Genomic DNA, 24663 nt, shown 5'->3' with positions numbered 1-24663 from the left:
TAGGGGTCACCGAGCAACACAGGAGGGAAGTTGGAGAAGAAAAGGTGTCAATCCAGCAGAGGGTTACGCCCTCCCTGCCAAAAATCTTGTAGGATTTGGGTGACCTTCCCCAACGCCTCACAAGACTTGGTGGTCATGTGAAGTTCTGCCCCCTTTTAATTAATAAGTTGTGCAGATTTAACGGGAGGGGCATTTAGAGGGGGTGACCGATGCCATGATGTCACCGTAGGAGGGCTGTGTCTACAGGGGCAAAAAATCAGCAGGGACCTGCCAGCTTCTTTTCCAACTAACCAACGTTATGAAAAGGCAGAAACTTTCATGAGATGCAGCTGACTTCATAGGCATCTGAGCCAATGAATGCACGTGCCTGTGCCTGATGTCGTGAGATGCAACTCACAAAAGCTTCTCGATGCCCGTGTGCGTACTGTTGCCCGCAGAATTCCCCAAGGTCTGGGGCAGAGGATTTTTCTCCAACCTTGCCCAGCTGAAGCCATGGGTATCGGCGTGCGTGTGATGTCACCAACAGCAATGTCATCACGTAAATGATGCAAATGTTGTTGCGACACTTGGGACATCTCTGTGGCTTGTCACTTTCTGCATCGAGATGGACTTTAGAGGCTGAACCACAAATAAAAATTCTTGGGGATTACTGGAGGGAGCACGTGTACAAAGACTCGGTCGCTCAGCTCTCTGACTTGCAGGAAACAGCAGCAGCATTTACCTGTCCGGGAGCTTTTGAGGTGAGAAAAAGCTATTGAGCACGTTCTGCCAAGTGTCTTTTTTCTGGCTGAAGCTGCAAATCTTGGCCAATCAAAAATTGCAAAACGCTTGGCAAATCAAGAACGGAGGCTGAGGGATCATCCGGGCAGGATGAAACCAGAGGGGACCATATCCGTGTGTCATGTCTCCGAAAGCGAGAATCGCCTTTGCAGCACCAGGACGGAAGCTCTCTTGGGAACAAAGGGTTGGCATTGCCCTCTGTTCCCAAGATGAACTCCTTGCAAACAGAAGAGTTTTTAACCTTGGAGGACAAGGATCGGTAGAAATATTCATGAGCCATCCATCTCTCTCTCTCTCTTTTAATTCTCTCTTTTACTTGTTTATGCATTTGCTTCAAAGTGTTGGGGGAAAAAAATGAAACAGCAACCCACTGTTCCCAGCTGTGACCCCAAAAAGTCATAACCAACCAAGTGGATATTAGTTGTGCCGAGCTGGTGGGGATGATGGGGCTTGGAGTCCAATGTATCAGGAGGACCCAACTCAGGAAAAGTGGGTGAGATAGACAAAGCCCCCAATTTGGTTGGAAGCAGCCTCTTACGTTCCAAAATGCTTCCCCACCCGTATGTTATAGGCTGCAATGAAAGTGTTTCCCTGCTACTTCATGAAGCTTCAACTTGAATGAATGAGCCAATTTCAGGGGGCGATGAACAAAAAGCGAGGGGAGGAATAAAGGGAGTCACGGCAAGCCTTGCCATGTTTCTGTTGGAGGACGCTGCAATCAAACCAGATGTGGTGTTTAACCAATTTTGGCATCCAGCCTCTTGGGTTTTTTTTTTAAGGCAAATTGCATCAGTCGAAGGCAGAGGTGACTGCCGGGTGTGGTCAAAAAAGTCAAGGCGGTGACGGTGCCATAGAGGCTCTGCCTGGTTTCACGTGCGCCACATGTCCGGCGCCCATAAAAACCAGGTGGAGCTTCTTCGCAGCCTCGTGTCTGCCATCTTGACTCTTTTGACCCTATCCTGCAGACACTCCGGTGGAAGGGGAACCCGGAGGAGAGAGCATGTGTGGAAATGCACTTCTTCCTTCCCTCTACGACCTTCAGCTCCTCTTCTCAGCTGGCGCAAACAGAAGACCCAGCCTGAACAGCATCTCCTTTGTCACCAAAGCTGTGGCCCAAATCATACATCAATCCATATATATTCAAATGCCTGTTTTTCCACCTAGAGTTGGGTGGCCTTGAAAGGGTCAGCAACGCCCGAGAACCGGGAGTTTTGGGTGCACCGGATCGCGTCCGTGCGCAGGTGACCCGAATCTCGATGCTTCTGTAAATGGCCGTATTTTTAATTCCCCCCTTAACTTGGCACATTGCCCCGGCCTTCCTCCACATTTTCAGCAACGCTTATAAGGGGGGGGGGAGCATAAACAAAAATAGAGATGAAGGTGAAATGGGGGAGGAGGTCCCAGAAATTACCTGATTATGTGATAGCTGTAAAGATGCCAAAATGCAGCAGCAGAAAGAGAAAGAAAGAGGAGAGGGACATGCAAGAAATGTCAGAGCAGTAAGAAGATAACCAAGAGAATCGAACGGCCCCCACCCTAGTGGCAATTGGAGGGGCCCTAAAGACCCAGGCCCCCTCGAATTTGAAACCCCCTTTTCTTCTTGTCTGGGTTCCCCTCTGGGTTTGCAATCTCTGCTATCCCTATTCTTTGGGGCGGCTGTTTCCTTGCGTTGAAACGTTCTTCCCCGTTTGCAAACCGTCCGGAGTTGCCGGGAGTCGGGCGGCTTCCCTGTTTAATAAATGAAGACGTTTCGTTCGTTAAAGATCGAGAGGCGAGCAAGGCTGCGCCCCTTGGCCATTTTTGCAGGCTGATAGGCTTTCCCCGGAACAAAGTGGACTAACGAGGCAGGATTGGGCCAAAGTCATTTTAGTAGTGGATAGGGGAGGAGAACCAAACGTTGCAGAGGAGAAGCCCCCTCTGCATTTCTTCCCTCCTGTACCAACCCCTTTTAATAAAACCTGGGCTTGAGCTGTGCTCCTAAGGCAGCGTTTTTCAACCTTGGCCACTTTAAGATGTGTGGACTTCAACTGGCTGGCTGGGGAATTCTGGGAGTTGAAGTCCACACATCTTAAAGTGGCCAAGGTTGAAAAACACTGACCTAAAGTTTCCAGTGCTGACGCGACAATCTCTTGTCAAAGTACCTTTAAAAAGGTACGGGGATTCACTTCTGAACTTCAGGAGCTAACTCTTCTTCTATTTAAAACCCAAATCTGGCCAGCCCCTGCTTTAAAACATTAAACCAATGGATCTCTTCTGCTTTTCCAGGCATTTGCGGTCTCGTCTCTTTAAAAGAATTTTTTTCCCTCTCCTTTCAGCTTCGTTTCTCCAAGTTGTACATTTCTCTTCCAAAGTTGCCCTTGCAGAGCAAAGGCTAGAAAGGAAGAGAACTCGCGAGCATAAAGTTTAGCCTTTGCCAACTTGGGGATGGGGAGAAAATGCCACCTGGGGCATGCAGTCCTTGAAAGAGGGCATCAAAGAATTCACCCTGCTTGATTAATCCTCTATAATTCATTTATCCCCGGCAAGTCCTAAAGCCTTGCTTAGCGGTGAACTCGCACGTCGGACAAAGTTTGGCCTCTATTTGTATTTCCTGATGGAATTAGGCCGAGGGAACTTTTCTACAACCCTCCAAAGTGGCTCCTGACGTTGCTGGGAAGAGCCTAACAGTATTACAACATCATCAGAGGACGCTACTTACTTCTGGAAGATAAAAACCCCTACAATTATGACAAATGAAGCGAGGTCGGCCGTTATCCAGATCAGACAGTACTCGTTTGGAGGCTGAAAAACAAGAAAAAGAAATTAACAAAGACTAAAAGGGTTTTTTTAAATCTCTAAACATGGGATACGGGAGCAGAGAGATTGTCAGGTTTAACCATTAATCCCCAGTCCTTTCTCTTCCCCACCCACATCTTCATATATATCCCTAAAAGTAAGAAATACATTCTGGAACTGGAAAAAAAAAAACGGAAGAGAAATGAACTGTATTTGTAATTGTTTTAAGCATCCTGACTTTTGCAACAATCAAGATCTTGCCAGTGGTGTTGTGACATTGTGTATTTGCAAGGTAAAATAAAAAGTCAGATTTTCTTGGAGTCCAACTCCTGGTATCTTCACAGAATCACACATATAGTTTTTTCTGCAGAAAAAAATAGTTTCTTCTTACCTTTTTTATAGTGTTTTTTGCCTTTTCCCACTCACCCAATCCCGGATAACCTAGGGGTCTCCCATCCAAATACTAGCCAGGCCCAACCCTGCTTAGCTTTTGAGCCCAACGTTATCTAGGTGCCATCGCCTGCTTTGGGGACATGAGTTTCTACCAACTGCAAATTATGGGAAAAGACTTCCCCATCACAGAGTAAATGTGGGAAGTGTGAGACGAGGCTGAAGCTGCCATAACTAAAAGATGAAGCAGGTACATAAGCAGAGGGGATTAAAAGCTAGGAATCTTGTCTAAAAATCCTTTCGAGGAGGTAGATAAGAAGGAAGCAAAGGAAAAAACGTCACCTGAACCAGACAAGGAAAATTGGGCCTCAGCACATGGAAACCTTCCGCCACAATCCCATCAACAGCTACCAGACTCGTCAATTAACGAGGCAAGAGGAGCTGCCGGTCTTGTGAATCAACAGAGCAAGGACTTGGGGGGATAAAAGGGGTTCCTGAAGCTTGGCCAGTCTTTGAGTCGTCTTTGGATCCAGACTTGGCGGCTTCCGTCCCTCTAGCTCGTGCCTGGCAGCCTAGTTGAGAAGGACGTGGGTAAGTGTGGATGAGTGTGTGTGTGTGCGCGCGTGTGAGAAAGAGCAAATGTACACTGAAACCAGTCAAGTTTTGCTGTTACTTCAAATTCACTGGGTCTCCGTGCAGTCCAAACAACCTTTGGGGCCTTGGTGTTTAGTTGGAAGTGATGTGAGTGTGTCCCTGATTACGCCCCGGCTGTTGACCAGGGCTGTGTGTCTGTCTGCTCCAGCCGTACCTTATCTGGAAAACCCAGGGAGAAAGCATGGGGGGCTTACAAGATCCATGTGCCTCAACAGGGTGTGAGTGTGTGAGCGACCATAAGCTGAACCTGGGAGCCCCTGTAACAAGAGCCAAACCATACCCTACTCATAAACACTGAGTATCGGCAAGAAAAAGTTATATGCATGTAATAGTTGTGTCTATGTCTCATATAACATTGAAACTATTTCTATAGTTATAGAATGGGTATCTGTATAAGGTAAACTATTTATTTGTTTACAGGTTTTCTCCATTTTTTAAAATTAATTTCTGCAATAACTTTGTTAGATGCAATGAATTCGACTGAGTGGGGCGGGACTGAAATTCAAGTGACTGCTATTATTCAGTATATGGGAGAGGAGTGTGAATTAAGAGGGATAACCCAGGAGCTTGCAAACCTCACAGCTTGCAAATATAATTGCCGTGTGTGAGAATAATTAAGCCACAGCTCTGATAGAAAGGGAGAAGTGTTTATTTGCTTATTGTATGCGTTTATTGAGAGTCAGGGAGAGAAAAAAGTTATTCTCCATCCTGCAAGTCTCAACCACTTTCATTTACTCAGGGTGTAAGCCAGCAGAGACCCGTTTTGAAAATGGGTCAGAAGCATAAATATAAAATATAGCAAGCACTTCTTTGATCCAACGTACATCAGCGTTTTTCAAACTTGGCCACTTTAAGATGTGTGGACTTCAACTCCCAGAATTCCCCAGCCAGCCATGCTGGCTGGGGAATTCTGGGAGTTGAAGTCCACACATCTTGGAGTGGCCAAGTTTGAAAAATGCTGACATAAATAGTGAATCTCTGTTCTGTATGTTTGCAAAGAGACACTCACATGCAAGCTGAAACTTTAAGACTCTTGACTTTATCTGAGTTAACTCTTGCTTTTGTAACACAGAATCTCTCAACAGCGGTTTTCCCACCTGCAGATTCTGAAGATGGCATCAAGAGGGTTTACAAACTCCAGACAATCCTTAAGGCTGGATTTTTGCAGCCCCGTTAGGGTGACCCTAACAGCACCCCATATTTACCTATCCCCACTGGGCATGTTGGAGCTTGTATTAAAGCAACGGTTGATTTTAACGTCTGGAGGTGAACTGTACTTTTAATCCTTTTAAGTGTCCTGAGCTTTGCAACGGTGGCAGAGTGCGTGTGGTGAAAAGGAAAAACACGGAGCGAGTCTGTCCAAAGACACTTGGCTAATCAAAATGTTCAGGCCATCTTTATTTTAGAATATCTTCCGCCACAGATTCCTGGGAAATGTTTTCATTGCTGCTCCATGTGTACCCAAGGAACACACCTAATATGTTTATGTGTCTTCCTTATCCTTCTTCCTCCTGCCAATCTGCTTCTAAGAAAGGTGGACATTTCCTGGAACGCAAGGGCTGTCTTCGCACATCATGTTTAACCTGGATAGTGAAGTGACCCATCTTCCGGGTTGACACAACACATCACATCCTAAACGAACCAAATGACCTGGATTCCCACAACATGTTAACCTGTCCTCCCCCCAAACCTAACCTTGGTTAACCCTAGCAAAGCTTAGTCCATTGTGTATGTGCAACCAAGAGGTCCTTAGCCGCTCTGGTTACAACACACTGTGCAAAAACCCACTGAAATTATCAATATCACCCCACAAGGTGTAGGGGCCAACTCCAAGAATTTTGCCAATGCTTTCCAGAGGGCCCCAAGACTGCTGTTCTAGAGGTTTACGTTTATTCATCGACGGAGCAAACTGGAGAAAGTTTGCAAGGAATCCAGAGGTGGACCCAGAGCAAGTGTTTCAATAGCCAGTAGAGGGCACTTGGTTCCACTAAATTGGCAAGTCTGGCAGGAAACTCTGAAGCTGCTAATCCAGTGTTCCCAGTCTGACACTATGCAGACCAAGTGGGAAGGGGAGCCCTTGAGGCTGAGCCCAGCCCCTGAATAAATGCAGGAACCCAAACCCAATATTCAGGACCAGCCTCTGCTCGGATGCAGCCCGCGATGGCGAGTCAACCAACCAGCTAGCTGTTGCTTGGAGACCCTGGTTCCGTGGTCAAAATGCTCTCATTGTTAGAGGAGACCTTTTTTTGAACATTCAACTTCTTTCCATGATGCTGTGATCCATGATGCTTTGTCCGTGATGATGATCCATGATGATGATCTCTGATGGTCCACGATGATGGTCCATGATGATGATCTCTGATGGTCCATGATGATGATCTCTCATGATCCATGATGATCATTCATGATCCATGATGATGGTCCATGATGATGATCCACGATGCTGTGTCCTACAGTCTGGAAAGATGGAGGACAGGACAGAACCACCTTCTGTGTGATCTCCTTTCAAGAGGACTGTCATAACCCGCTTCGCTCCTCTCCTCTTGAGGCGAAACATACCAGCTCCTTCCATTTCTCTTCTTTGCTTCTAGCCCCTTAATCATCCTGGTTGGTCTTGTTGTTGTTGTTCAGTCGTTAAGTCGTGTCCGACTCTTCGTGACCCCATGAACCATATTGCGCCAGGCCTTCCTGTCCTTCACTGCCTCCCTGAGTTTGCTCAGTTTCATGCTCATTGCTTCAGTGATGCTCTCTAACCATCTCATCCTCTGCCGTCCTCTTCTCCTTTTGCCTTCAATCTTTCCCAGCATCAGGGTCTTCTCCAAAGAGATCTCTCTTCGCATTAGGTGACCAAAATATCTGAGCTTGAGCTTCATTATCGATCCTTCCAATGAGCAGTGGATCCTTCCAGTGACCCCCTTCATGGATCACTGCCTTGTCGTGGCGAAGGGGCTTGCGTAACTCAGTGAAGCCATGAGCTATACCGTGCAGGGCCACCCAAGACGGACAGGTCATGACAGAGAGTTCTGACAAAATGTGGTCCACTGGAGAAGGAAATGGCAACCCACTCCAGGATCCTTGCCAAGAAAACCCCATGGACAATGTTAAAAGGCTAAACGATATGATGCCGGAAGATGAGCCCCTCAGGTCGGAAGGTGTCCAATATGCTACTGGGGAAAAGCGGAGGGCAATTCCAAGTAGCTCCAGAAAGAGTGAAGCGGCTGGGCCAAAGCCGAAAGGACGTTCAGCTGTGGATGTATCTGGAAGCGAAAAGAAGGTCCGATGCTGCAAAGAACAATATTGTATAGGTACCTGGAATGTAAGATCTATGAACCAAGGCAAGCTGGATGTGGTTGGTCTTCTCTATCCTCATTCAGAATATTCCTTAAAACGGGATGCCCGGAAGGGGATACAATATTCAAGAAAGCTTGTGATCCAACCAATGTGGAACAAAGAAGAACAATTACTTCCTGTGATTTGGAAACTGTATTTCGACCAATGTAGGCTAAAACTGCATTTGCCTTTTTTGCAGCATCGTTACGCCGCTGACTCATCGGCGACCCATAGCCATCAGCTGGGGAGAATGCAAGTTATGCAAATCAGGTGGAAGGCTGCTCTCAATAATTCCTGAGCCAAGGACAGAACAAGGATTTGACTGCTTTATAAGCGCGTGGCTGTGTTCACACACCTTGCTTAATCTGCTTAGTGAGCTGACTGTTGGCATCTGCAGGGGGCCAGAATGTACAAGGTGGCAAGCGCTGCATGGTGATCGAAAGTCCTGCCCCTTTTGTACACTGCCATGTACAACCCACAACACACCCACCCCGTGCTGATTTGGTCCCCAAACTCCGCTGAACTGAACTTTTGCATGATATGCTGAATTGTAACACGAGTTCCCACAACACACCAAGCCCAACTGGGCTCTACTTCTGCTCATGCACTGGGAGGAGACAGATAAATTCTGCTCCATGAAAAAAGAACTCTGCACAAAATAGCTGAGGATCTGGGGGGGGGGGGGAGGGGGGTTGGCAATGTGAAGAAACATTCAGACGTTCAGTGGAATATCTAACTTTTATTCTGAAGCACTATGTAGTCGTGCATAGCTGCTAGTTAATCCAGATAACAATTGGGGTCCTTAGCAGGTAAACACCACTTATTAGAGAGCAGGAACTGGCTGATCTCAAAGAAAATTAAACAAGTCCAGACCTGGATGGATGGGAGACCACCAGAAAACCCCAGGGTTGGAAGCTACATTGTCAAGTAAGAAAAATAATACTTTTTTTTTGAAGAAGGCAATAGCAAACATCTTCCTTATTTCTGCCAAGCAATCTACATGGGAACTCTTAACCTTCACCCTTAGCCGGCAGTCATTCAGTGGGGGGCAACCTCTCCCCCCTTGCTGGAAAGATCTGGAAGAGGGCAACTGATCCAAATGACTGCTTTCAGCAGCAAAGGAACATTCACGGGTGAAACCGGCTTACCATCAGCCAGAGGGGGGAAGGCAGCCGGCGGAGGACATGCGCGTTGTCAGAGGTGATCGACTGGACCTCCATGCACCAGAGAACGGAATACAGCCACGGTTCATTGACGACGTACAAGTTGACGCTCAGGTTTGCGCTGACATATTCCCTATGGAGGGGGAGGAATAGAGGGGAAGGGCCAGTTTTAAGAAGTACTCGGTGGACTCTGAATCTGCAGATTAAACTGAGATGCCCCATTTCCATTAAATTTATTATTAATCATTTAATAATTAATATTAATTATTAATATCCATATTTATTAATTCCATTAATTTGCATTCACCAAATTCCTCCAGTCGTTCGCCGAGGACCCACCCCATTCCCGGCTTGGTCCTCCCAGACCTGAGCCTCGGTTCTGCCAAGGTAAGGGACTGCCTCCCCTTCAACTCCCCCCAACTGCCTATTCCCCCCATCTCTGCCCTTTTGGCTGCCCTGCGCCCTGCCTTGCAGCGGGTCTGGGACTGCCAGCCACGCTGTGGATCGGGGGCTTCTTTCCCGGGTCCCACGAGGCAACTGCCGCGTGCAACCTTGGGAAGAAATCCTCGTGTGGCCAGCAGCTGCCTCGCGAAGGGTCAGTCTGGGCATGCTTGGTCAGCAGTGGGAGCAAGAAGACAGCAAAGACTAGCTGGGGCGGCAGGGGCTGCGGAGTGCAGGGGGCCAAAAGGGCGGAAATGGGGGTGGGAGAGGCCGGGGAGCAGTTGAAGCGCCTCTGTGGTTGTAAGCATGGGTGGGCTGCCAAGCACCCAATTTTTGATCACATGATCACAGGGGCACTGCAACGGCCATAACTTCGGGGAGCAGTCAAAAGTCCCTTTGTTCAATGCTGCCGTAACTGAATGGTTGTTAAGTGAGGACTACCTGTACAAGTTCTAAGTAAGATCCAATAGAAGAGGATATCTGTAGAGGATACTGAACTGTGGGGTCCTTGGTACTCTCTGAGTTTGGCTGTTTGCTTGCAGATGCTTCATTACCCGACTAGGTAACATCATCAGTGCTAGTGAGTGTGGGATTTGCCCCCTGTTTATATTCAGTAGTTGCCCTGCCAGCGTTGGTGGAGGAAGGGAAAGCTGAAGGAAGACCGTAAGTACAGTCACAGTTCACTTAGTGATCACTTTGCTTAACGACTGAGTTGCCGGTCCCAATTGTGGTTGCTAAACGAAGACAACCTGTGCCGTACCTATCTACATCCACGTAAACGAGCATAGCTAGAGCTGAACATCTTCAGAAGCACAGCCTCAAGGGAATACCAGGGCCGCGTATGGAGAGTCTCCTCCGGGAAGGCCAGTGCCATCCAGAAACAGCACATCGCCCATCCCGCGCTGTTTCCGAACGCCAGACCTGGGCCAGATTTGCAACGGTAAAAGCCACGAACCCAACCTGATGTCCTCGCTGGTGACCTTGGTGTATCGCAGGTTGAGCTTCCGAAAACCTCCGTCCCTCAACCGCTGAGCGTCGGCCTTCTTCCCGCAGGTCTGCTGGAAACCGGGGGCAATTTCTTGGACGAGATTCCTCTCCCAGCTGGGCAACCACATCACCTGGAATAGCAGCGGGGGAAATGGGGCGGGGGGGTTAGGGAAGTCAGAGGGATCCAATCTCGGAAAAAGACCCCCGGTGCTTTTAAGCAGCCAATGCTGCCTGAGAGTCAAAAGCAACACAAACGTGTGCTGACGTCTTACCTGATAATTACACGCTTATTGCATGGCCGGAATTACAACGCTGTTATGTTTTTTAATGTATTCCAAACAAATCTACAATACCGTATTTCTTTGCCAGAGTCTTGTCCACGCGAGAAAAGCAAAGATTTTATATTGTTTTTCCCCCCAATGAAAATAGAAACAACTCCATTTTTTTCATCCCTTATCCAATAGGGCTCTACTCTTCTGCGATTTCTTCGCAAATGATAATCCTTGAATAATACAGCAATTTCACGGGGGACATTTTTCTATAGATTATTCCCATCACATCCAATTTTCTTTTGTTTGTGTCTCAATTTATCCCATTTCCTTAGAAGCCAGTCAGAAGGAGATTCAGGATATCTTAAAGATACAGGCTCCCATTTTATCTCTAGCCTCATTCGTAAGAGAAAGCAACAGAGGAAACTGTCCGTCCCAGAATAGCCAGTCTCTTCTGCCCAAGGATGATGGGAGCTGAAATCCAATCTACACAGTGGGTGTAAATTACAGTTCCCTAGATTCCATTTATATATATTGGGGTTCTCCATCTCTGGAAGTTTTTGAGAAGAGGCTGGACAGCCACCCATCAAGGATGGTTGACTTGGTATCCCTGCCCATTGCAGAAGTTTGGACTAGAGGATCCTGGGGGTCCCTCTCAACCCCACAATTCTACAATCCTATGAGAATTTCTTCCCTTTCCAGGAAGGGTAGAAAAAGGCAAGGAATAAATCCAACTCTGGCAGCCCAGGACACCCACGGGTGTCTTCTCGGCCACAGAACCGTAGTTGATAGCCAATTCTCTCAAGGTTCAGAATCCATGGATAGATGCGGAAGTGGCTTGCTCAGCATAAATGTTTGGGTGATAAATAATATACCTGGAAGAATCATTTTCCATGATCACAGAAACTAGGACCAGAAATAAGGGGTACGAGTTGCTTAGATAGAAGAACTTTGTCATGGCAAGATCTGCACAACAATGAAATGGTCCATACTGCAGAGGTTGGACTAGACCATTTCTCAAAGTTGGCAACTTTAAAAGGTGTGGACTTCAACTCCCAGAATTCCCCAGCCAGCATGGCTGGCTGGGGAATTCTGGGAGTTGAAGTCCACACCTCTTAAAGTTGCCAACTTTGAGAAACATTGGACTAAAGGATCCTTGTGGCCCATTCTATGATTTTAGCACGTCTGAAGGATTCCTGCTTGAGAAAATCCTTCTGAAGTCTTTCTGCATGCCACCTCCTTCACCGGGTACCTAATTATTCCTCCTCTCTTATAGCTACGGGGAAGCCACTTTCTACGGAGATGGCGGTCTGGTTAGCCTTTTGCAGTAAAGGTACGAAAGACCTTCATGGGACCTTGAAGGCCAGCTCCCTTGGCACTTCAGATTCAGCACCCCGTTTCACAGAAGCTTCTGCAACCGTAAGTGGATTAGGCTATGGTACCCCAAGAGTTGGTCATTTTAAGACGGGAGATGTTTGGAAAAAGAGCTCTGCAGACCGAGATTTTTTTCTGACTCTCTTTTCTTTCCCCCCGCTTCCTGAATGAAAACGTTCAGCAAGTTAAAGTCAAAATTAACCGGGAAAAGATTAGCATTTCAGTTGCTGCGCAAATATAGTCTTTTTTCCTCCCATAATACGATTAGGAGATGGGGGTGAACAGAGAAAAAAGTTGGCTTAATGCTCCCCTGCAAAGCAGTCCATGGCTTCCATTACAGGTTCTGAATTAGCACTGAAACTGTTTTGGATTTCAACCCCCACCCCAACATGGGTTGCAACAAAAATCCATTTTCTCCTCTTTCCCCTTCAAGACCTGCTCTCAGACCCAATCCCATCCTCCACGCACACGTGCAAATTGATTGCACTTCAAATATTTAAACATGCAAAACACCTATGTTTTTCCAATGAACTAAGGCCCAGGTCCAAAAGAGAGGTAGATGTGGAGTTCTCCCATTACAGGTGCACGAGAATTCTGAATTTCTCCACTATGCTCCTGGGCACCTTAGCATCTCTGCCGTGGGAGAGATCAGGGACGTTACTCAAAAGGAAACCCTAAACGGGGCACAATCTGACAAGGAGACGATATAAGATGGGGGGAGCGAACCCCAGGGTTCAGATGGGAAAAAGCAGGAAAGGAAGGGAAAGAAAAGCTGAGAATGTTAGCTTGGTACCAGCAGAAGAGAATATGTGTAGCTCAGGGTTGAACTGTGGAGTCCTTGGAGTTCTCTGAGCTTGGTTGTTTTTTCGTTATGGGTAACGAAATGTTTGCAAGAAAGCAACCAAGCTCAGAGAACCCTAAGGACTCCACAACGTTAGCTTGCTTTTCCTCATTGAAAGCAACAGCAAACCAAGATGAAAAGAAGCACAAACAGAGTTTTCGAAGAGCCTGGGGGCAGCGGGGGAATGAAACACTGACCGGCTAGGACAACTCCCTAGAACAAATATTTTGGGAGCAGGCACAGAGTTAATCAAAAATAGGGTTGTGGCATCACGTGCCCAGAAAGACAGATGGCAGTTAAACAGGGGACCTTCCCCATCAGTGAACTGTTAGAAGTTTCAGCTTCAGCACAATCTCAAAACCACCTACCCCTTCTTAGAAAGACTCAAAACTTCTCCCGCGGTTTAGCAACAACCCAGTAGGGGAAGCCCCCAACTGTCTTGTGGTCTAAGGTAGGCAATGACACGACGTTTTTCCACCCCTGGCCCAAAGAGTCCAGATTTCACAGATCGGACCTGGATGCCCGGCATCTGAGGGACCTTCAGCAGAAGGTGAGCTAAGACAGGGGCATTCTGTGCTGCTCGGAAAACACAGCCTTCAAAATGAACACGAGCGTTTCTGAGCAGGGAGGCAATGGCTTCACCCTGGTTTCTCCAGCCTCATGATCCCACGCACGCGTCTTCCAGGATTTCTAACCTTTGAGCTGCTAAGAATGGCAGACCTAGCAAATCTGGAGTCTCCATCAGTCATCCAACAGGCCCCTCACCTTCTGTGAAGGGTAACGTGAAGACTTCATTTGCTTTCATTGACCCTGCCCATGTACATCACCCTGTTTGGCTGCCCATATTCGCCTGACTGTGATTGGCTGGGATCACACAGCTGGCAAGCGAGCATGGGAAGCTCTTGAGAAGTTCCAGGGTAGAGTCTCCTTCTTCTCTTTGTTTCTGGTGCAAGAACAAAGTGCAACCATTTTTGACAGCCGGTTCTTCCCAGACTTTTCTTAACTTGCCATCTTCCAGGGGGACTGTCCGACAACTCTTGTCATCCTTGTGGATCTGACATACAGGTGGTCCTTGCTTAATGACCATTCCTTTAACCACGGTTCAAAGTTATGACAGGCTCGGAAAAAGTGCTTTATGACCTCTACTTGCACGTACAATTGTCGCAAACCATTGCACCACTCCCCACGGTCATGTGATTGCGATTTGTGACCTTTTTTACGATGGTTGTAAAGTGAATCACCAGTCTTTAATCAAATCACCATAGTTAATTCCAGCAAAAAACATCCATTGGGGAAGCTGGATTTGCTTAACAACCACGTGATTCACTAAACAACCACATGATTTGCTTATGACATTTATTTGCTTTATGGCCATTGTAAAAATGGTCGTAAAATCAGGATCTGGTTATGTGGTGACTCACTTAATGACCAATTTTCCAGTTCCTATTGTGGTCATTAAGCGAGAACTACCTGTATCCAAGTTGGGAAGAGGTTGTTCTATCTATCCATAAACCCCCTTCTGCTTTGGATTTTCATTTAATTTTTGCTGGCACTGTGTAGGAGCCCCCAAGACCGTCCAGCAGCTACCTACAAAAGTCCCGTGGAACTCACAGCCTGCTGAGAGATGCCCGAGGTGAGAACAGTTTCCAAGGTGATGTTGACTGAAGTACTGTAGTATGGGTGCTCTTCGGGCAAGTCTTGGACATTCAAGAGGACGGTGGCATTGCCCTTGATTGTCTCCAGCATCTCAGTCAGTTTGCAGACTGACTGGTTTGCAGCCTTTACGAAGTCAGATGGGGAAAGGGAGTCGACTGTCCAGAAGGGGTCACTCTGTGGGAAGAAATGTGAACGTTGTACTTTGAAGATGGCAAGTTTGCTTTGAGAAATCAGGTGGACAATCTTTGCAACTTAAGATCTAAGTTCCACAAGCCCAGGTTGCAGGAGAGTCTGAAACAGGGGACCAAATCCTTTTTCTGGCAAGCAAGGGAGGAGCTTGGAAGATGCCCAAGTCAGTAATAGAGAACAATTTCAAGTATGATCCCATCACTCATCCAATATTTAACACTATGGCAGCCAAGAATGGAACAAAAAAAAAACATAAGCTGTGCCCTGCTAGATGGGATCCCTGGCCCATCTTGTCCAGCAGCCTGTTCTCCCAGTGGGCCACCAACTGCCCAAGGAAGCCCACCCGTCTCCCAGCAGGTGCCCTTCAGAGTGGTTCCATGACATCAAGGCTAAGAGCCACGGATCCCCAGGACTTCCACGAATTGGCCCAACCCTTTTTTGAAGCCAGCCAAGCTGGTAGTCAGCACCACATCTTGTGGTAGCAAATTTCAAAATTGAATTATATTAAAAAATACTTCCTTTGGTCTGCCCTGATTCTTCCAACATTCCATTTCACTAGGTGACTTCTGGTTCTAGTATTTTGGGAAGCGGAAAATAGCTTCTCGTCCACTTTATCCACACCATGCATAATTCTGTACACCTCCACCACATCCCCTCTCGTTTGCCTCCTTTCTAGGCTACAAAGCGACCCAATGTCGCAACCTTTCTTCATAGGGAAGCTTCTCCAGCCCCTGGACCATCTTAGTTGCCCTCCTCCGGACCTTCTCCAGCTCCACTCTACCCCTTTTGAGGTGTGGTGGCCAGAACTGCTCACCACATTCCAGATGTGGGCACATCATTAATTTATATAAGGGCATGATGATATTGGCATTCCACTTTCTATTGGAAGTGTTATTCCAATTTCCCAGGAATAAGCAGAGAGCTAGAAGAGACCCTTGTAATTGGGGAGAAGGTGAAGGCATACTTTCATTTTTTTTCTTCTTATCAACCTCAGGAAGGTTTGTGAGGAGCAAAACACGCGTTCTTAATCCTGCGGCCCAAAATGGCGAATTCCTAAATGCACTTACTTACACACCTTGAGGAACCACTGGCCAGCGTTCAGTCTTTCCAAATCTGTCCAGTTGAACATGGAGGAATGTTCATAGGCTAGTTCTGGAAACACTTCCTCCACGTTGGTCGTCCTCCGCAATGTCTTGTCATGCATTAGAAAAGGCACTCCGTCGTAACTGTGAACATAAGAACACCAGAACGTCATAATTATCCTGCTGGATCAGGCCGAGGGCCCAGCTCAGCTCAGAATTTTGCTTCTTGCAGTGGCCAACCAGATGCTTCTGGGGTCCTTGCAAATAGGCATGAAATTCTTGTCATGTGTGAGAAAGGGCACCTGATTGCAACTGTGCCACCCAGAGAAATCCTTTTCCCCCTCTTCAATTATGCCTTTCCTACGCCGGTTTGGGGTTTTTTAAAAAAGAATGTTCAGGTGAAGGACACCTATGCTCCTGCCTGTTTCTCACAATAGATGCATTTTTGCACCTACCAGAACAAAAAAAGGATGGGGGAGGGGGTTGTTCTTTTTGTTTGTTTATATGTTTTGGCAACCAGATTTAGTAATTAATGAGATTATCCATTGGATGGCAGTATATTGCCAGTTTTTTTTTTAAAAAAACCAACACGTTTTTCTTAATTTTTTTTTGGTCTTTAATGGTTTCTGTTGATAACGTTTTCTCTATTTTTTATTGCAAATAATAATATCTGGCTGACTGTGCAGCCAACAATAATAATAATAAACTATACCACTTTCATTGGCCCCCCGTCTGATCCCAGGCTCATTTCAAAATTAATCCGGACCCTAGGCATCTTATAAACATTGCTTTTTCTCATATTATACTTATTGCTTTTGAGAAGTCTTCATTCGTGAATATCCATCATCTGAACTAAATGTTCACAGAAGGGTAGAAACGAAACATCTCTACTGTTCTAGGGTGGCCCTCCTGAATTTCCTTCTCTACCTATCATCAAATTCCATCCAGAGATTGAGGAAGGCTTCCCATGGTCATTCCAAGCCCTGACACATCTTGATGGACATCTCCTGAACTTTGCCATCCAACCTTCAAGTGAGAGCACCTGAGGAACTAGAGCAGCGTTGGCTTAAAAGAGATGGAGTCATGTTTGCTCAGAGCACTTCTTTCATCCCCAGAATCCACTTTGAATCAGGCACCTAAGGGGGCGTCAGAAAGCTTGCTCACTTTTATCCAGCCTGATAAAGAATTCTGTGGAGCTCAGAAGCTTCCATCCTCTTCATCTACTGCTAAAATGGTATCATGGTTGCCAGGTCCCAAATAGCCTTCCTGTCTCTATAAATCTAATCAACTGGGCAGATATATGAGAGATCTCTGGGACTGAGAGTATCTCAAAGCATGATTTACCATGAGTAGATGGATTTTACAATGTTCATCTGGAAAAAGAGCTGATGGTCCCTTGGTCCTGCATTCTAGGAAAAAAAGGTTTAAATGACTCTTAGAAACCTCCCCCCACCTTAATGAATTCACTAATAAATGATGGCTAGAGTTTAAGCTTGTTCAAATTTCCAAGGTTCACTCTCTTAGCCCTTTACGTTACAGTGTTGATAGTAAACCCAACTGATGAGAGCCACTGTGAATCTCTGCTATTAAAGGCTTGACAGCAGCACAGAAGTAGGAACCAGGGCAGGGAATTTGGAAACAAAAATCTTCTTAGCCCTTGAGGACAAGCAGAGAGACTTGCCTGATCACCACATCTGCCTGCACACCGTAGACTTTCTGCTCAACTGCTTTTTGGAAGGACATCAGAGTGTTTTCAGGCGCTAGCTGAAGAAGAAACAGAGAAAATAAATTGAATTTTTTAGTCTTACACACCAGAAGCCAAACCGTACACAGTTCCAAACAACAAGCTAAAATATGAACATCAGCTATCGAAACATGTTTTAAAAAAGAGATTCAGACAGAGAAACTCTAAGAACTAACAGAGAAATAAATCAGAATCATTCAAATATTAAGCCTCAATATAGGAGCTTCACAAAACTCATCTGCTCCTCTGAGAAGGTTCAAAAACCAATTAGACTTTCCTGGACATTTTAGGGAGAAGCAAAAGGTTGCAGGTAACAAGATCCTTAAAACCTATTTATTTATTCGATTCTGGCCACCGCAATCAGTCGACTCTTGGTGGGTTACAATTAGTAATTCGTACTAAAACATTCAGCATGCACACCGTCGATCAAACAAAATGGTCCAAAGTTAAAATCACAAAACCGCATCAAAAATATAAGTTGTCCCTTTTTCTGTTTTGCCCTTCACACACTTCTTCTTTCTTCTCTTTTTCTTATTTCTTTCCTGTCCATTTCTCTTTTAGGCATGTAAAAACTTTCAATAAAAACATTATATATCAAAAGGGAAAATATAAATTCTAATATGAAGGCAGGGGGAGATGATGGCAAAATAGAGTCATGGCAACTGGACTTCTTCTCTTTTTTCATAGAGACGTTTCGCTACTTGTCCAAGCAGCTTCTTCAGTCTGAAAAAGTTGGTTGGGGGACCCCATAAAAGTCTTCCAGGGTGGCGGTGTTTCTTACTAGCATGATAGGCTTGTTGAGGGACAATAGGAGATGTAATTAGTAGAGTCTTTGAGATGTAGATGTCTACTCCTGTGTTGGTTATGGGGTCTCCCTAACCAACTTTTTCAGACTGAAGAAGCTGCTTGGACAAATAGCGAAATGTCTCTACCAAAAAAGAAAATAAGTCCAGTTGCCATGACTCAACCTCCAGACCATTCCACCTGGATGACTGAGAATCTTCATAAACATAACAAAATAGAAATAACTAGAAGATGGCATTCAGACATCCAGAGTCCTCTTCAACAGCTCTGTTTCTAATCATCTCAAGTTTCCTGAAGGTCACGGCAGAATATATTCCAGAGAGCAGACACTGCAACCAATAAGGAACGTCATCTGGGTTACCCCCAAAAGTGGAGAATTGCTAATAGGTTCTCCTGGGGAGTTTGCAGCAGGTGGGTCCAAGCAGGTGGGGGAAGCACTCAGCACTGATCGATGTTGGACTTCAGAGGTCAAAAGCAGCCCTTTGAATTGCCCACAGAAGTCAGCAAGAAGGCACATCCTGCTCAAGAACCCACCAAGAACCAGGTAACTGCATTCCAGTCTAATTGAAGCTTCCAGATAATTATTTAACCCGTTGTTAACAGGTTAACGGATTTTGTTTTAAGCCTATGTTTTATTGTATGCTTATTTCTTTCTCGGAAAGCACCTGAAGGGTTGGCAAAAGGTGGGCATCTTCCTTCTTTCCTTATTGGAAGGCACCTTAAGGGTTGGTATAAACGAAAAGGCAGACCTCTTTCCATTAAAACTATTAAATAAAATATCCACCGTTTCCTTTCTAAAAATGTTTTTGCTTTATCTCCCTGATACAACAAAAGAAAGAAAACAAGTAAAATGGAAACAGAAAAACAGAAATGATAGGAAATGGGGTCCTCTTTCCCTGCAGCTGTTGTGCAAGACTTTGTGTACAGAGAAACAGATGTGTATGAGAAGCTCTTATACAGCTAATGGAGGGGGGGGGGTTGTGATTTCTTGGGTTAGTGAAAAATTAATGAAAGGGAATTATCACCTGGCTTGTGGGAACCCCAAAACTGGCAGAAGTTAAAAGAAAAAGAGTCAGTTAAAACTTTTAGGAGGAAAAGCTTAAGAGAGAGAGACTTGTTAACCTGCTCCAAAAACAGTCCAGTGGGTACAAAACAAGCTGAATGAATGAATGAATGAATGAATGAATGAATGAATGAATGAATGAATGAATGAATGAATAGGGATAGTAGAATGGAAAACTGGGGGCCCCAGAATGGTGTATCCTGGAGGAGGACAACTGAAATCTGAACGTCTATGTAAAAGCTGATTATTGTCAGCCCCACAAGGTAGACCAGACCAGGAACATCAACTCCCCTGAAACTCTAAAATCACTTTTATTGAGATTGGCTAAAATAACCGAATCTTGCAAGTCTGATTCTGTGCTGGACCTCCTCCTCCTCCTCCTCCTCCTCCTCCTCCTCCTCCTCCTCCTCCTCCTCCTCCTTTATAGTGTGTTTGAATATTTATTTATTAAATTTGCATGCCGCCCGACTCCCAACCCCTCTGGGCGGCTGACAAGTAAAAACATTTGGAAAAAAAACACAGAAAGAAACAAAAATAAGGATGAGGTTTTCTTTTCGGAAATGGGGGAAAAAAAAGTAACTCCCAAGTTTGGAAAGATTACAGTAAATTAAAGGCAGGGTCAGCATGGCACTCCTTTTCCTGTGCCCCAAGCTGGGCCAATCGATGGTAAGCAGCAAAAATGCCTTTTTGATCCATAGAAAGGGAGGGAGTTTAGACGAAGCGAAGTGGGGAAAAGGTTGAGGGCCCTTTGAAGCCTGCAGCGTGCCATGTCTGATTTAAGTCACCCTGTGAAACTCCACTTGCAGAAGGAAGAGATTTGCATCACTTAATCAGAAACCCAACCAAGCCACTGAGTTATGGAGTGGAGGGACCAGCGGGGTGGGAGGCAGATCAGCTCTCATTCCAGCAGAGAAGCCCCATTTTAATTTCTGGAGGTCTCTACTCTGCCATTAATGCAGTATTTCTAACCTTAGCAACTTTAAGATGTGTGGACTTCAACTCCCAGAATTCCCCAGCCAGCGATGCTAGCTGAGGAATTCTGGGAGTTGAAGTCCACACATCTTAAAGTTGCCAAGGTTGAGAAACACTGCATTCGTGTGAGCTTTGGAAACCACAGAGCAGAGGTTGGCAGCAGGGCTCCCCCTCTCCAGGGGGTCCACAGACTTCCAAAACCAAATAAAAATGAATATCTGGCAGAACATTCACAAGACCAGGCAATCTCGGGAGCGTTGGGTGCTCTCACGTGAGAAAATCAAAACTTTGCAAAGTAAGGCTGAAATTGCACAAGATTGGGCAACTGTCGGGCAGCCTCTTGGGGTTGAGGTCTTCCAGGAGTTCAAATAATTAGATGAAATGAAGAGGGTGCCCGTGCCACCATGCCAAGCTGAGAAAGGGCACCAGGCGTGCCCAAAGTTTGCTAATCACTGACCCCTACGTTATACATGAGAGGGGCGGATGTATTTCAGAGAGATTATGAAGGAGTTACTCAGTGTAAATCCTTCCAAGGTTTTCCCTGATTTTCTCTTCTCATTCATACAACTCAGGGCTATTTTAAGGGGAAAAAAATAATAATACATACTGTAACTGCTCACAAACTCAAGAAAACGAACAGTAACACTGGGTAAAGGAAAATGCAGCCTCTGACTCAGGGGTCTGCTATTTCTGTTGACTTGAGGGCTCTGCCAAGTTTCATGTGATGTTATTATTATTATTTATTCCCCATGCTGGCTGGGGAATTCTGGGAGTTGAAGTCCACCATGCTGGCTAGAGAATTCTGGGAGCTGAAGCCCACCCATCTTAAAAGTTGCCAAGGTTGAAAAACATTGTTTTCAGGGCTGAAATTGGTGTCTTATATGGTACATTTGCAAAGCTTAAGGACCTCATTTTGCCCTTTCAAAATGTACATTAAAAAAAAAGGTCCAAATGTTTGTCTGCCCACGCTCTTGGGAGGGGGAGAATAAAGATGCTTACAGACCACATGTTTTTTTGCACCCCGGTCTACTCCACGGTTGTGCTTCCTAGCAGCAAACTCTTAGATGCCTGTGAGAACCACTGCAGCAAAGCATAATCTTCTCACAACCCACTTAACCTGGTTGCTGAAATAATCCATTTGCCCTGTCCACAACAGACTTTGTACCTAAATATGGCAAAAAAGCTGCTTTTTTGTCCCGCCAGCGAAGCCACAAAACCTCACCCACGTTAATGCTAACCACATATCCCAGGTGGTGCAAATGCCATCACTCACTTTTGCAACTGACCTGGTTCAGTGTGTTGCATGAACCCAGCCACAGGCTCCGAACAGGGAAGACCCATTCTTAGAATAAGGATTGTGAAGTGGTGAACTGGCCAAGCCATGAACCCGTGAAACACTGTTCTTCAGTTTGTGGGTTGGGTCCGGATCCCAGGTGACCGACTGGCCTAGAGAAGTGGGGTTTCTAGCTCAGCTCGGGACCCGGGGTTGGAAGTCCCTCTCTATAAATCACAGGGTGGGAAATGCAGGTTGGCGACAATCTTCATCCACACAACCCCCCAGACCCAGATGATGGGCCAGATGCCATCAGGGGGCAGAGAAGTCAAGAGAGAAGCCCCCCCCACCTCCACAAGCCAAACGACCCACTTTAGCACTAACCTCAAAGCTGCAGGCCTGGGTTCCCCAATCCTTGTAATAAACAAGAACTGAACCCTGCATTATAAGCTAAACCACAGGAAGAGGAAAGGAGCTAAAAATCATATTCCAATGGTGATACCATTACCAATTCCTGATTTTTTTTAGCACACTCCCCAGCTACCCAAAATCTATCCTCCATCTGCTGCTGACTTATACTCCAACAGACGTTGGAGGCTCTAAGCACCATCACCCCCAATTTGGGGTCTTCTGTAAAGCCCATCATCCCCAGGACATCAGGATGGGAAATCGTGGCCTATCGCATCCCGATGTAAGGAGGAGGGCTTATAACGAAGCCACAGCACTCCTTGGCTGACCAAGAAATAATGCAAGATCAGCTTCCTACAACGACAGCCACATTCATTCAAAAAACTGCTGCTTCTCTGCATTAAAATAGACATTCTCTTTCCAAATCTGGATGATGGTAGGGGACTCTAAAGTCAATTCAACTGAAAGCAAAATAAAAGCCCTCCCACTCGCCCTTTATTTCATGTAATGGAGCATCTTTAGATTTTTAATTGCATGGTCGATCCTTTCCTTGTTTCAGAACAGTGGCTCTGTGCAAATTCCTTTTCCTAGAGCATATGTATTCTGTTTGTATTCTGGTTTTTTACGGTATTTATTAATGTGGTTTTTTACATTCCTTCTGCTGTTTTTATCTTTTTATCTGATTGTTGTACGCTGCCCAGAGGTGCTTTGGGGAGATGGGCAGCTATATAAATTTGCTTAATGAAAACAGATAAATAAAATAAACATGTTCATTTGAAGCCAAAGCTCAACCAGTATTTGTATGAAACCAAAGCACCCCTTTTAAGAGAATTAGGTTGGTGGATGGCTTAAAGCTTAAGGGAGTTTTAAGATAATGAGGTTGGGAAGTAAACAGACATGGCTGGGATGGAAGGAGGCTGAGAAAAAATAGAAGAAAAGGATTTTCAAAGCACACAAGCGAATTGGAAAAGTGCTTCAAAGCCTCTTCCAAACATCCAGGCAAATACAGCTGCCTTTTTGTCCTGGATCCTTGACTGATCCTGGCAGGAGGTGTGAAAAACGGCCGGGGAGGTCAAGATAATAAAGCTATCACCTTTCTCCTGCAAGGAAAACATCTGTCTCCAGAATGCCCTCTCCCAGCTGAGCCACGTACATATGGAAAAACCTAAGATGGAAGAGAAAGTACGTAGCCCAGGGTTGAAGCGTTGAAGCGCCGGACTGCAAGAATTCTTGAGCTCCATTTGTCATTGGCAGATATTTCATGCTGTGATCTTAGGTGCTACCTAAAGAAACGTCTGCATGTGAATGACCAAGCTGAGAGGTCTCCTCCAAGCTAAGAGAAAAGCTCTCCGCAGCTATAGCTAAAAAGAAAGCGGACTTATGTCAAAGCGTGTCCATCGCCTACCCCAAAGATGGGCAGCCACAAGCCACGTACGGCTTCTGAAGCCACTCACCCAACTGTATATCTGAAACGGTGGTAAAATGGTGGATTTCAACATGGTGGTGATTTTCCCCTCCTTGTACAAAAAATCAACAGCACAAAAGTAGAACAGTTCCCATAGGCTGAAAGCTTTACTCTTCATGGAGAAGAACCCCACTTGTCAGCCCTGAGTCTTCGGGGTCATCCCTGCACAGAATCCTTCGGGATCTTTCACTCACTTTCAATCTCTGAGTGGATCCCCCACCACGAGACAGTCAATATACAGCAGAAAGCAGCGCTCAATCAAGCGGAGGAGGAAGCCAACAGAATGAAAGGAGGCCTACCTACCATGGGTGCTCCGCGGTGGCCAAGAATAGCAGGCCTGGGCCCGAGGTCCTGTCTTTCCATGATGCATGGGGAAGAGATCGTGAGGGGCACCAGGTAAAGCACAAGAACAACTGCAAAGTAGGTCCCGAACATCAGCAGCTGGGAAGCTGGAGGGAGAAACATGGGAGACACCAAAGAGTGAGAGGATGAAACTTATCTCCAAGAACTGGAGCTCTTTCACAAAGAGGAACAAGCCACTCAGTCCTTACCTGGGCATGCAACAACCTTCCTGGGTATTCTCCAGTTGCATGGACATCAAGTCCCAGAAATCATAGTTGTGACCATGTTAGCTGGAAATGTTGGGGAGTGGTCCACATCTCTCAAGGATGCCCAGGTTGGAGAAGGTTACCAGAAGAGGCACTCCATCTTGGATGCCTTGGAGAAGGACAACCTGCACCCTTTCCCACTCCCGGAAAAACCTTCTTCTCAATTTTTCCCATAACGCTGATTTTCTTCTCTTTCTTAGGAGAGACTCACCCACCAACCCACCTGCCCCACAATTCCCCCAAAGGCCCTTGGGTTTTCTTCTCATATGCTTCCAGTGTTCCCCCTGTCAACATGGATAATTTTCGGTACCTCTTCCTATCCAAGTCATCTCCGCATGTTTTCCCTTGCTAGGAAGAAAACTCTAATTCCAAATAATATCATTCTCCAGAAGTTG

General features: G+C 45.9%; 1 protein-coding gene across 3 annotated transcripts in view; it reads right to left on the bottom strand.

Moving 5' to 3' along the window:
- GDPD5 (glycerophosphodiester phosphodiesterase domain containing 5) overlaps nucleotides 1–24663 on the bottom strand; it is a 127800-nt gene that overhangs the window by 8974 nt on the left and 94163 nt on the right. For 2 of the 3 annotated variants that reach the window (XM_088140452.1, XM_088140453.1), the window contains exons 8-14: nucleotides 23964–24109; nucleotides 17613–17695; nucleotides 15925–16075; nucleotides 14616–14834; nucleotides 10494–10651; nucleotides 9078–9225; nucleotides 3479–3561 (exon numbers count right to left, since the gene is read on the bottom strand). In XM_088140452.1, coding sequence (XP_087996578.1) covers nucleotides 3479–3561; nucleotides 9078–9225; nucleotides 10494–10651; nucleotides 14616–14834; nucleotides 15925–16075; nucleotides 17613–17695; nucleotides 23964–24109 — 988 coding nt within the window. Of the gene's footprint in view, nucleotides 1–3478; nucleotides 3562–9077; nucleotides 9226–10493; nucleotides 10652–14615; nucleotides 14835–15924; nucleotides 16076–17612; nucleotides 17696–23959; nucleotides 24110–24663 lie in introns of those variants that run through there. The other variant, XM_025175020.2, reaches the window with a different exon arrangement.

Source organism: Python bivittatus, unplaced genomic scaffold, assembly GCF_059951505.1.
Source record: "Python bivittatus isolate LINGU-HERP-01145 unplaced genomic scaffold, Pbiv_v1 ctg000340_np1212, whole genome shotgun sequence".
Taxonomy (NCBI): domain Eukaryota; kingdom Metazoa; phylum Chordata; class Lepidosauria; order Squamata; family Pythonidae; genus Python; species Python bivittatus.
This window is presented reverse-complemented; position numbering and strand designations above follow the sequence as displayed.